Here is a 14,127-nt window from a genome sequence, read left to right as displayed (position 1 = left end):
AACATGGATATATGTGTATAGATGTATGTATGTATGTATGTATGTATGTATGTATGCATACATGCACGCATGTCTATGCATGGGCAGATGAATTTATGCATGTACATATGTGTGCACACATGCATGTAGAAACTAATGTTTGATTCAAAACATGTTTGGTAAGCATAAGGCATGCTCTAAAGACCCCTGGGTGTTGAGAGCGCCGTATAACCAAAATCATGTTCTCTTGCCTATTTATAGGATTTTACTAATATGTAAATTATGTAAAAGGTTTTAAATTATTGTTAAGCAGCAATCCGCAAAGGCTATCCCATATGCTCCCCCCTTGTTCTCCAACAAATAATAGAACGCCCACTTGTTCTACAACGCATTAGAACGTAAAACAAATGATTGCAATATGCCGCACGTCTCAGGTATCATAACTGGAACAGGTTTTAAGTCAGATTTCAAAGAAAATGCTGTAAGTCAGCATGTCATAGGTTCAGATGCGACATATTGACTTTTTCATGAAAAGATTCAGGTGCGATTCACAGGGTTTACCTTGACCCCCTGTCGCATGCCAGCTCTCCATTGTAGTTTGATGATAGGAACGGGCAAACGTTGGTAATAGGAAGGGCCCCTTAACAATGGTCAACAAGAAACTTGACCCATCAATAGACCTACCAGAGTAAATAGCAATGTAATCTAATTTTTCCAAAGATACAATACTAGCACTAACCACATGCCGCCACGCAATGAGAGAGACGACATCGAAATGCGTTCTGGATGGGGAAAAAAAATCTTGTCACAAGGACATCCAATAATATCTCAGATCATCCATAGAAGGAATCATAATAAAAGCTGCTAAACATATTGCTTCTGTAGATTTGACTTCTGAAGGGGGCAAGATGACCCACCAAATCACAGTCAACTTATTTTCCAGCCATACATTGCTAACATTTGAAGAGAACATATATGCAGGTTGAGCTGCTCTGATATTTTGCAGTCATATCCCCATCCCGCACCTATTCTCTCTCTGGATGAAGCTTAGTTGGCTGTAGAGTCGATAACCCTCTTTGCGAAGGATGGCAAACAAAATGCGGCAGAATGTATCTGAAAAAATGCAATCCGAATAAGGAATGACGAGAATAAGAAATCCTATAGAAACAAAAGAGAGACAATAGGTAAATGTACCGCTTTGTTATAAAATTTCAAGGGCCTCTTTGTTTTGTTCGATTTCTCATCCTCGTCTATATTATACACAGGATGCTGAAAATCAACTGGTGGACCCTCAGTGGAACAAAGCATGAAACCAATCACCCCACTGCATGAATGAACTGATACTTCAACACATGTCCATTTAATAGTCTAACTTAAAGAGAAATTTTTGAAAAAGAAGCAATGCATTTAGAGTCGAGCATGCCTTGGATATGTTGGCACTGTTGTCCAAGCGTAATTCACAGAGCCCTTAAAGATTTGACGGCAAATATTAACAATATCTTCAATGATGTGCATATGTAGCCATATGCTCTCTGCCTGAGTGCATACAACTCCACCTGGACGAAGAGCTCTAGCTACAGATTCAAAGAAAGGCTTCTCAAATAGTTCTTGAGCGGGACCTGATTGACCAAAGAAAGGAGGTTAGAGCTTGTGAGAAGCAATAAAAACAAGTTAACTTCACCAATCTTGCCATACCTATCGGGTCAGAAGAATCCACGATGATTGCATCGTAAGTACCTTCTGAAACACTTTTTAAGAATGCAACTCCTGTATGTTGGTTATCCAGTGAGTGAAAAAAGCAATAAAAAGGTCTACCATGATTAAGTTCTCACTCCAAGTCCCTAATAAAGGTACACCCAAATCTTATAAACATATGCATATGAAGTACTTAATGAAGTTAACAAGCAAAAACGCAAGTGAGATAGTGAGAGTTGAAAGACATTTAAAATAAAAAGGTTCATCCTCACTCAAAATTGGTAAAAGGTATTATAGTTCGCATAAAATTGAAGCTACTCTTTACTGCAAGGAATGTGGGTTGTAACTGAGCCCCTTCACCATCACATTGAATGTGCAAGAATCTTAATCACTTCAAGTGGCAATTTCAATTTTTAATACAAATCATTGGCCTCAATGTTAAAAGAATGGGAGGTGAGGATTTATTTATTGTTATGCTCTTGATTTATACAAGATAACTATTCATAATTAAAAAAGCATCTCACCATCACCAACGTGAAGATTCACACGAGGATCATCAAACCCAACAGCCAAGTGGGGGAAAAATTGCTTAGAAATCTGCAAGAAAAAACAAAGCAAATAAGCGCAGAATTATAAGTAATATATAAATGAATTGTAAAAAGATACAGAATTTTATCTAGACTGTTTAAATGGCAGAGCTTACAATATATGAAGATGAGAATAAATTGTTATGTCGACTTATAATCAGAAGAGAGCAATAGCACATAAAATGTTCATCATAGTTCAGAGGTCTAAGTAGAGTAGTAGTGTTAGCTGTAGCATGCGAGTAAATCAGAATGCTATGTACATAGCCAGCCTTCAAACTTTTGATTCTTATAAGTTTTTTCACTATTATCCATACTAGGAAGTACCACATGCAATGCACATGGAAGGCTCAGCAAATACAGAGATCCCATTAAGAAATAACATGTTAAGTTTTTCCCCCTTTCCCATTATTTATCACAACTGGCTAATGCACTCTCATATTTGGTAGATGTCTTGTTTCTGTCTTCCCAAGACATGTTTGGTAGATGTCTTCCCAAGATATGAACAGAGAAGGGTACCAGGAAAGGTGTTTTCCTGATGCAAAGATGCACTCGTCTTTCATTATAATATAAGGTGTTAGCTTAGTCCAGGGTTGTAGCATTATATGTAATAGAGACGCATATCTATTACCTGGTGAATTGACTCATCCCATACATATTTGTGTTGTAATTTGTAAGTTTTAGATGAATAACGGTAAAATCTTTGGGGTTGGTACCAAGGACCTAGGTTTTAGTCCCGCCTCCCCCGCCCCCGCCCCCCTGGATTCTGGCTGGGATTTCTCCTATTCTAGTTCTCAAAAAAGAATAGAATGATAGTCTTAATACCTTTATTGGTGTTTTTATTTTAATTAAATATGTAGATACAATTTTCAATCCTATATAATAGCCAAAAAAAAACAAGAGGAGGTCCTTGACTGAGAAAGGGCAAAAGAGAACAACAGGAAATGACTTTTTATATGAATGCTATTTTTTTCAACCTCATTTTTCCTTCTGCATTAATCACATTTCATTTAAATAAAATCCAATGCCATTATTTTGGAGTTTGCATTATGATCTTGCTTTATAGTGATTCATATAAAGGGCAAACTAGTTACGAAGCAACCAAAGGGGGAAAAGAGAAAAAGATTGAGCTATTAGGAACTACAATTGAGATCATCGTAACACTCATTTAAAATGATGTTGAGAGTAGGAATCAACATTCCTTTCAAGATCTTCTTAATATATTAAGAATTGAAAGTGGATAACAGGCACAGACATGGCTCCCTGAGTAGACTTCATACTGCATAGAGTAATTTTTTAGCCCTAGTCCCATCCCCCTCAAAAAGGGAAAAAAAAAGGGAAAAAGGAATAATATAAAGGTTGTTAGACTATATCACATGCTCCTTATTCATGACTAAACGGAAAATCATATTTTCTTGCATAATTTGCAATTTGCACAAATTTCACATCACTTTCATGACAAATGAGAAATAGCTAAGTAGTGTCCTTTTTGGAGCATGGACTAGCATAGATTTTTGAAACATCAGTCATATAGCATGTGCAGAAAAAGGAGGCGGTGTATTGGGTTGTGCCTAAAATACTAGAAAAAAATATTAAAGGGAAATTCTTAACTAGTCTAAGCAAGCTGAGGTTCCCACCAGTCTTAAAATTAACTGCAAGCTTAACCAAAGCACTATCATTTTACACACTCATAGAATCTACCTCTAATCAAATGTCCAAAATTCGACCCTTGATTGACGTTGCTGGGAAACTTCCATTTCATACATTCCAGAGCAAATAGGGTATGCCAATAAAGTCGCTTTACGTGATGTCTAATATAATCGGATAAATTTCATATGAAATAGAAGAGTCCCTACTAGATCGCTCAGTAGACTCTTCAAGCAAGATGAAGTATTAGATTGTGGGAAAAGATTCAACAGAAAACAGCAATGGTGTCGTAGAAATATTTTCAGAGTCCCAAACAACCCATATACTGGGAGTGGGAAATATCACCTGTACAAGCAGTAAACCAAGCAGCAATCAAACAGGACAGATGATAGGTGGGCTTCAATTGGTTTTTATAGAATATAGGGTTTGGCTTATCTATATGATTCTCTTTACATGGAAAATCATGTGGAAAATCAATAGATTATAAGAAAAATTGCAGGAACCAACTTATATTATGTAAAGTTAGCTGGGAATTTCCCTAAACTAGATATGTAATTGTGAATGATACTTGTATCGTATTCTATGTTGTGTAGATTAAGGAACATCATTAAATAAACCAGTGACATTCATTGTTACAATTCGCTGAGTAACTTTTCATGATTGAGCACAACCGCATGCTGGAAGCATCATGTAAATGCTCAGATGAAAGATGAACACTTTAGTATAAGAATCACAATTTTATTATTTTTATGTTGCAATACAGTAATATTAAAGATAAAAGGGCAATAAGAAGAGTTTAAATTACTCACATCCACAACCATTTTATCAATTTCACATATGTCTATTTGCTCCACGGCAGAATAGCGTGAAACTTCACGTAAAACGCCACCATCACCACCACCAATAACCAACACCTGCAACAGTAACAGCTGTTTCAAACAATAAAGCACATGAAAGGTTTCAAAATCTTAAAGGAAGAAGCATGCTTATCAATTTCTTGTCAGTTTGTAATAAAATATTAAACACAATGCCTTCATCACCGCATGAGTAAATCAATGGGAAAAACTAGAGGAAAATCATAGAAATAAGCTGTACGAGTGACATGTCAAATATAGCCATGAATTAATTTATGGACTAACAAAGACGAATTAACTTTGCCTGGAAACAGAATAATATCTTCAACAAAACTGGTGAATTTATCTATGCATTGTGGCGCACACCGCTTGTTTGTGAAAGACCTAATTTAAGTGTGTAAAAAAAATTCTCTATCGAAACTGGCAAACAAAAATAGAGGATAGGTATTGCTAATTCAGTATCAAACTGTTCTATTATCATCAAGGCTAGGTTTTAATTAAAGATGCCAAGATTAGTCATGGCAGAGGAAGTCCATCCCTCACCAAAATGTGAATGCAGTGCAATAGCATGCTTGGTGCTTTGTGTGGAGTAGGTTAACTAATAGTAATGACCAGTTGTTACTTGAATGTTACAACTTTGAACTAGTATGTTAATGGGTTTGCTCAAATCAAGTTAGATTCAACCAAACCACACCTGACCAAATGTTTCTTTAGCTGAATCAAATCTACTACATCCTGACCGGTATCAGTTAAGTTTCTGCTTGACAAGATATGATGGATAAGTCAATAGGGCATGAAGAGAAAGATGCTATTTGAGTGTTTCCACAATTTCTTTTGAGCTGCTGAGCATCACATAGTTGAGAAATCAGATGGAACTAGACTAAGTTAACAGTCCTTTAGTAGCTCCTTCTTCATGCCTCAATGAGGAGGACTTTTAATTCATCATGAGATCAGCAGATTGAAATGCAACCATAGCTTGAACCAAGGGTTTAATTATTCTTCCTTGAGATGGAGGAATTATGCCCTTAATACTCTCAGAATGCTAAAAGAATAATTGATAAATCAAGTGCATTGCCTGATAAAATCATTCGACACCTTAGCTGATCTATTATCCTTCTTATGATTTCCCAGAGACTAATGTTACCTCATGATGTGCACTCTAATGATAACCAGTCAACGATCTTCAGATGAAAGAAATTCAAAACCTTCCAACCCTATAATAATCAAATTCAAACTCATTTTTTCAAGAATTATTTCAGCATTTTTCAAGAATTATTTCAGAGAACTATCTTGAAATGTGTCAATCGAAGAAAAAACTCTACAAAAGGTTGTCGATAATTAGCCAAGTCCACTTAGACCAAGCACATGTTGTCATTAAAACACATCTACTTTTCTCTCTAGATGAAAATGGAGATATCAAAATGCAATGATGCCACTTTGACTACTCAATACGAGCATCATTACATATTTCACAACATCAATCCTCTGAAGAGGCTCCACTTATCAATCTGCAGTTACACGAACAGGAGTTATCACATGTCAAATTGAATGAAAAAGTAAATCCAGAATAGCTTTAGCATGATGTGTCAATCGCAATCAAGTGGTGCAAGATGAAAAGTCCAACAGCCGAAACTTTAACTTTCATCCATAAACACTGATTCAACCATTTAAAATGAAAAGAAACTCATCCACGTATTCATTTAATTTTCTTCAAAGAGATCATAATGCATACATGAAATCCTGAAAGAGAATGTTCCCCATTTGGAATAACAGACAAATGATGTTTAACTTAATCAATGAGACAACATCTAAAGCAAGATTTCAAGACAAAAGTTTTAGTCTAAGATAATTTACAAAGATAAATATGGAGCATTAAGCTTAATATGACAAAGCTACCTTTTTAGGATTTGGAATAGAGCAAAGTGGTAGGTGAGTAATCATCTCTTGGTAAGCGCACTCATCCCTCTCAGTCACTTGAATGACTCCATCCAAAACAAGAACTTTGCCATAAGTCAATGACTGAAACCATAATAGCACAGGCATGTTATTCACAGTACAAGTATATCTATAAAAAAAAAAAAGAAGGCATGCATTACACCTACAGAGAATATTCAGGGTGTCTCAAAGTGGTGAATTACCTGAAAAACCATGACATTTTGGTATTCCGATTTTCCTTGGAACAAAATCTTCTCTACCTTTAAGGAGTGAGCCTCTCCTGTAAATGGTACGAGGCATTCTTAAAAATCAATTGTTGTCACAGAAGACATCAAGAGCGTGACATCACCAGGCTTTAATTTATAATAAGCATAACACGATGAATGCAGAAATGTTGACACAATTTAGTCATTTAAGAATGTATGGAAACCCTAAAATACATAAACATTGAATTTAGTGAAGTTTGAATAAAATTACAACATAATCTAGCATCATTTTTCCACAATCCCTTATATGTTCAGGAGTTTATTTTTAGCTTAGTAGTGTTAGAATTATTTTTAATACTCAACGATAATTTCCAGACTCATGCCTTCTAATATCATTTTATTCTCAGAGCCAGAGAAGTCAATCAACAGTTGAATATTCACAAGACATATTCCTTGTTTCTCTCTCCAATAACTTGTTAAATAGCAAAAGAAAAAAAAAACTGGGAAATTTTTAGCAAACCCTAATAATCCTACAAGACCAAACAAAAAGAAGCCTTCGATCAGGCTCTGTTTTGATACTAGGAAAGTAACAGGAAAAGACAATGGAGGTCTTGATCGGAGCAATGCAGCCATGAGTAGCAATTATTTTTCTTGTTTTAATTTCCCTTACTTTCTTGGAATCCAAACCAAACCAAACCAAAGAAATGCATTGACAATCATTAAAGCAAAAGATGGCCTTTTTCTTGATCTGCAAAAACAAATTTTCTTAAACAATAGCAGATCCGCACACAAAAGACAAAGATATTTAAAGAGCAACAGTTGTCCTGTAATAATCAAAATCTACTTAACATAAAGCTAAACATCTTACAAGACCCAGAACAGAACAAAGTGCTTAACATGAACACATGATAGATATATATTTATAAAAAAACATGGAAAGCTTGCAGAGGATCTTCAGACAAAGTTAACCCATGGAGCATCAGTCATGAGAGTATACCTATCCGGTACGAAAATAACAGCAGTGACCTTCACTAAAATTTGGAACAGATAAACATTGTGGAGTTTTTCCAATAAGAAATAGTCATTGGAAGGAAAAAAAAGGAAAAAGGAGACCCAACATTCAGCTAAAAGGTAATATGGACACACACACACACCAACTAAACAAGAAGCAACGGTAGTGAATTAAATTGTCAAACTTTTAAGTATAAGCAGAAAAACAATAAAGCTAAAGGAGTCTTAACATCCAAGAAAATAACAGATTTTTCAATAACTTTTTTGAGTTATGCTTCGACCCAAAACAAATGAAACACAGAAAGGTGGATAACCAGAGTAGGAACTTATACTCGGATTATTTCTTGTCTCTGTTATTCGGTGAGACAATTATCCCACCATCCTCTTAATTCGATCCACAAATATACATAGATAGATATAGATATAGATGCTTGGCCCTTCTTTCAAGCATCATCCATTTGTAGAGAATTAAGAAAAATAAAAATACAATAAATAAAATCCAAAGAATATTATTTTCTTGAGATAACTAAAAGAAAAGAAGAAGAAGAAGAACATTTCAAGCAACTCGAGTCTTTACAACCAAAAAAACAAACCAAATAACCACAAAAAAAATATTAAGCATAATATAGGTCAGTTGCATGTGTAAATATAAAAAGAGATCCATCTATCATCATAAATTAAACAGTTAGAAGAGAAAGAAAAAGAACTAAACCATCAAAAATAAAACTACTCTTCTAGACGGAGAAAAAAAATAGAAGACTCGATCTTGAAACACAGGACATAATATTTAGTGTAAGTTAAACAGTTCCAGAAGGGAATAAAACCACATTAAAAAAAAGACTCTTTTAGCAGGAAAAACTATAAAACACAACCTTGATAAGCAAAACAGAATTGTATCCAAATATAGATTTCAATATCAAGATCCATGACAAGAGAGGTAATAAATAAAAATTATCCAGAATCGGCCTCAGTTTGGAAGAAAACCCAAGAACCAAGATCGAGCACCCACCGGGCCACATGGGGCTGATCTCGGAGAACCACCCGGGGATGACAGCGGAGATGCCGTTCACCGGCTTCCCGTCCTCTGCCGCCGCCGCCACCGCCGCCGCGGCCCCGTTCCCGTTGTTCTCCGCGCCCTCTTCGCTCGCCCTCACCCTCTTCGCCGCCACCTCCTCGCCGGGCGCCACCGGGACTCCGCACTCGGCTTCCATCGGATATTTCGAGCTCTCCTCTGTCCTTCTCACCCGCTCTCGGCCACAGAGGCTCCCTCTCTCGCTCTCTCTAAAATCAAAAGCAGGGTGGACACGGACGAACGGCTTTATTTATTCTACTCTCCGGGATTGATAGCGTATGTATGATGGAGTCCTCAATTAGGGTTTTGGGGGCCCGGGCCCTTTGCTTTCCGGAATCCTATTCTCACTCCACTTTCCCACACGCTTTTTATATATATATATATATATATCAATAAAAGATTATAAATATTCAAATTAAAAAAAAAAAAAAGGCGTTGATGGCATCGTTGGCTTGTCATTATGGGTCAGCGGGGTTTGCGTCGTTCAACCGATGATTAAGGAGATTGCGTCCACTCCAAAAATAAATTTATAATACTTTCACCTCATAAATAGAAATAGAGTAATAAGCATGAAAAGTTCTATATATCCATGGCGGAAGATTATCAAACACATGTAAATTATTGCTAAATAGAATAGGAGGTTAATGTTAAGTTGCTAGGTTTTTCCTGGTGCATGTCATGAGTGCCGGCCCAAGAAATCTTAATGCTGTCATCCAGTTTTGCAATTCTTCTGGCTAAGTTATATATAAAGAGTGCATATATAAATATATACAAATATCATTTCAATATAATTGAAGTTATATATGTTAGAGTTTTAATTAAAAAATAAAAATATTTAAATTTTCTTATCTCCTAATTTTTAGTTATTTTAAATGTTTTAAAATACACTTTTGTGAGGCACAACAGTTGTAACTCTTCAAAAAAGAATATTAGATAGAGTCTATAAATAGACTCCTTGATTAATCCAAAATAATTAAATCTTTCTCTTTTTTACTTGTACTCTATCTTCTAAAAATTTCTTCTAGAGATAAACTTCTTTTACTCTTTAAGTTTCCGCTTTGTCTCTTTTTCCATATAGATTATTCCTTTATAATATTTTTATAAAATAAAATCTAGATAATATTATTTTCAACAGTATATATAAACATTTCTTACATACAAAAAAATTTGTTAATCTATATAAAAATTGACACAATAAATTATTTTTCTACTGCCTTAGTAACTTACATATAAAGAGTGCATATATACAACTATCTTTTCAATATAATTGATGTTATATATATAAACATTTCTTACTTATGAAAATTCCACTAATCTATATAAAATCTCGCAGAATAAAATATTTTCTATCAATATTATCATAAAATATCTAATGTTTCTAATTTGGAATACAGTGTTTTATTTTGCAACCAATAATTTTGTCAATAATAATTCCTTTTTTCTTGTCAGAATAGTAATAACAAGTTGATGGGTTTTCGATCTTTAGTTATAATAAAATTTTCTTAGTTGCGAGATGAAAATTGTAGATAATACTAACAAAATAATAAAAATAATAAAAAGATCATTGCTTATACATTAAAAGTTGATTATAATTGATATCTATGTATATTTATATATGAATCAAATATCAAATCTATCGTCCATCATGACAGGATCAATCAATTGGCCAATTTAGATTATAACAGCGGTTTCTATGAGATATAAGCAGAGCATGATAAGCGGCATCCATGAAGTGCTCCCATGCGACAAATAGTTTTGATACTGGCACTGCTGTCGGCCTCCCTCATGGTTGCGGGACCCACACGAGTGGATGTTATTCCACGTGCATCGTAGGTGAGAATTGGCTTGTTTTATTATTTTAAAATAATAACAATGATAAAGAAGAAAAGAAAAGAAAAAAAAAAAAAGGCAATCTCTGGTTTTAGCCATCCTGTCCCTCGTCAAAAGTGAAACGAGGTGCGTGACTCCATGACGAAATGGGAGGTGTGCTTATCAAAATCTTCGTGGACCGTAATTTTTGACTCATTTGGCCATCGGGTGACGAAAAAGCTGGAACAGTGGCGTCGGAAAGCTACGCATGTTTCACACTACGATCAGATCCCGTGAGATGGGTTTCTTCCCCAGTCGTACGCTGATGTTGGGATGTACTTTTTTTTGTAAAACTTCCAGTGCTCCATGATTGACCGAATTATTGGGTATCTCTTCCACCGCCTGATTTGCAATTGGCCGGTGATTTTGAAGCTCCGTGCCATGCCCTGCGGGGCCCAAAGACAGTGCCAACTTCAAGTTCCATGACGTACGTGCGATAGGTGCAACTCCTCGGGCCGGGATGATACGTTGAGTTGTGGTTTGACGCCCCCAACGAAACGTGGCAATCAAAAGCTTCTTAAGGATAATAACACCTGTCCCTTGAGCATTTTCCTTTTTTTTTAACGCGCGAGGAGATGCAACTGTGGATTTGAGGCTGAACAAAGGTAACATGTGAAAGACATTGTCCCATGCACGTCGACTGGTTCAAGTTCTAGCAGGCGGCTCAAGCAATCTACAACAGCTGAAATGTTAACAGGTCTAAGACAAATCAAGATGCAACTTGTTCTTCTAAGCAAACCTATATTGTAATGTGAATTTATGCCTAAAGTCGTATTCATGTGCGACTTAAACTAATCTGATTGGATTTGACTAAACATGACCTGGTCTAAATCGTGTGTGGGTTGAGGGATCTAGAGTTTAGCCGGAATTAGATTTGGGTGGTCAGGTCTAGGTTGGGTTTTGTCTTAAACCTGATTCGGTTTTTAAGTTTGATTACATTCTAGAAATGGGTCAGGTTGACCACGAGAAAATACAATGGGAATCAGAAGCTATAAGTGGCTTCGACTTACAAATCAAACCAATTTGGTAAACGAGTTTTCGTTCGGTTTCTTCAAAGCCTGTCTAATTTTGGTCCAGCCGGTGGAAATCTTACTCTCGAAGGAAGAAATGTCAAAAGTTTACTATACTTTTTTTAAAAAGGAAAGCATAAGAGGTAATACCAGATATTGTTATCTGCCTGCATGAGCCAAGGTACCTGCAAGGTGTCTTTGAACCCTCCACCAAATCTAGTAGATAAGACACAAAGATGGCGAGAGTTATGTGACGCATGCTCCTAGTAGCGTCAAATGGGCCAGATCAGCCTAATAGGCAAATAGGTCCAGTCCGCTGTTTTAAAATGAAGCCAGATAGCCGTTCAAGCTGCATTGCATCAGTTATTTGACCTTGGGCCCAGATTGTGTCGAGTAGACTTTATTTTCTGCATCAGTCTAATAAAGCTAGCATCATCTTCACCTTACTGCTGCCAATAAATAAATAAATAAATAAATAAATAGCTGAATCAGTGAGGGTCAATTTGGCACCGTTTTTTGTTTTTTTAAATAATATTGCAAAAACCAAAATGAAAAACATTTTGATACTATTAGTCATACCTTTTTATTTCCAAATATGGTTTATTATTTCTAGAAAAAATAAAAATAAGAAATTTTTATTTTTATTATTTTAAAAATAAGAAATTTATATTTTTTTGTCACCATCTCTGATGGCGCCATCATCTATGCCACCATTCTTGCCACCTTTGCTATCCCACTCTTTTAACTCTACTACGACAGCCACATCAGTACCATCATCATCGTTGCCTCTATCATATTGCTGGCATCCATTCTACTATCACTGCTGTCAGTATTGTCTCTGCCACAATCAACAATGTCAATGCTTCCTCCGCATCTCAAATGTTACTACTATTGTCTCCATTATCATTATCAAGTTATATTTTAAAAAAATACTTAACTATACCAAACATGTCAATTTTTTATTTTTTTTAAAAAATATTTTTTTAAGTAAAAAAGATGGAAGTGGTGCCAGGCAACATATAAGCTACTCTATTTTAAGCTCTATGTCAGGCACCCTTGGACATGGATTTTAGAATAGCTAGAAAGGCAGTATGTTCAGATGTCCAAGCATAGCTGAAATTTGATAGCCAACCTTGTGGGTTGAGTTAATAAATACAATATTAGTCGGGCACATAACTTTGCACCTTTCTCATCACGGCAAAGTTTTCAGATTTGAACCCTCCAATGGTGTTGAGCCCCGCTCGAACTGGAACAGGAAAAGAAGACTGCATCTCCACAGAAGGTATTGTCCGCTTTAGGAAAGTGCGTACGTATCGCGTGACGCGTGTCGTGGGCAGCTTACTCCCCTCATGGTTTTGCCCTTTAAAAGGCGCCTTCTGAGAGAAGAATAATCGAGCCCTCCATTTAAGGCACAGATCTTTTCGCTATTTAGTCGATGTGGGACTAAGTCCGAGACCCTTTATTCCCACAACAAATGGTAACCTTATTGGAGTCCTGGATTTATGCCACCTGCAAGAGAGTTTCATTGATTGCTCAATGATGGAAGGAGTGTAGATCAAGAAGGCCTTGAAACTTTATCTCAAAACGGATGAAGATAATGAAACATAGAAAGATGGTTTTGTAAACCGTGAAAGACAGATTTTTTAGCAAAATGGATAGGTTTGATGGGATGTCTGGTTACTCTGTTGGACTCAATTACTAGTTTACTACCAACTATTTGACTACTGGGACTGAGGCGTACAGTATCCGCTTGAATTTTTTGCATCGTAACGAGTAGGCTAGCATCACTGAGCCTACCACTGCCAAAAAAAAGTAGTAAGTAGATCAATGAATGTGTGGATCGCACGCTTAGCTCGGAGGTTGCAGGCTCGGTGGCCGAACATCCTTGAATGTATGAATGTTCAGGTGTGTCTTTGCACGCCAACGCATCAACCTTATCACCTCCTGCCACTCCTCTTCTCATGTAGTGCACGCTCAAATCGCACTCCGGAAGTCCCTTTGCCTCTGCTCTTCTTTCTTTTGCAAATGCTTACCAATAGGAAACTAGATACATGTTAGGAAAGACCCTTTACTAGATAAAAAACTTTCCTATCTTTGTGTGAGTAGAATGAGAATACCACAATAATTAATCAATGTAAGAACTATCAAAAAATCAAACTACAAGAAACCACAAGTAAGAGACAAGAATTTTTAGGTGGAAAACCCTCCAATGTGAGGAAAAAAATCACCGGACCTAAGTCCACCACAAACCTCCACTATCAACAA

The 14,127-nt window shown here is 36.1% G+C and overlaps 1 protein-coding gene across 1 annotated transcript; it reads right to left on the bottom strand.

Moving 5' to 3' along the window:
- Nucleotides 1-668: 668 nt before the first annotated feature.
- LOC120106334 (spermidine synthase 1-like) lies at nt 669-9,236 on the bottom strand. The gene is made up of 9 exons (XM_039119326.1): nt 8,921-9,236; nt 6,898-6,974; nt 6,656-6,778; nt 4,715-4,819; nt 2,199-2,271; nt 1,675-1,746; nt 1,403-1,598; nt 1,174-1,303; nt 669-1,092 (listed from the first exon to the last, which is right to left on the bottom strand). The coding sequence occupies exons 1-9, from the start codon at nt 9,120-9,122 to the stop codon at nt 1,027-1,029; spliced, it is 1,044 nt and encodes a 347-aa protein (XP_038975254.1). The 5' UTR covers nt 9,123-9,236; the 3' UTR covers nt 669-1,026.
- Between the last annotated feature and the right edge of the window lie 4,891 nt (nt 9,237-14,127).

The sequence above is a fragment of the Phoenix dactylifera genome, unplaced genomic scaffold (assembly GCF_009389715.1).
Source record: "Phoenix dactylifera cultivar Barhee BC4 unplaced genomic scaffold, palm_55x_up_171113_PBpolish2nd_filt_p 000529F, whole genome shotgun sequence".
Taxonomy (NCBI): Eukaryota; Viridiplantae; Streptophyta; class Magnoliopsida; order Arecales; family Arecaceae; genus Phoenix; species Phoenix dactylifera.
Note: the sequence above shows the minus strand (reverse complement) of the source record. Positions and strands in the feature narration are given on the sequence as shown.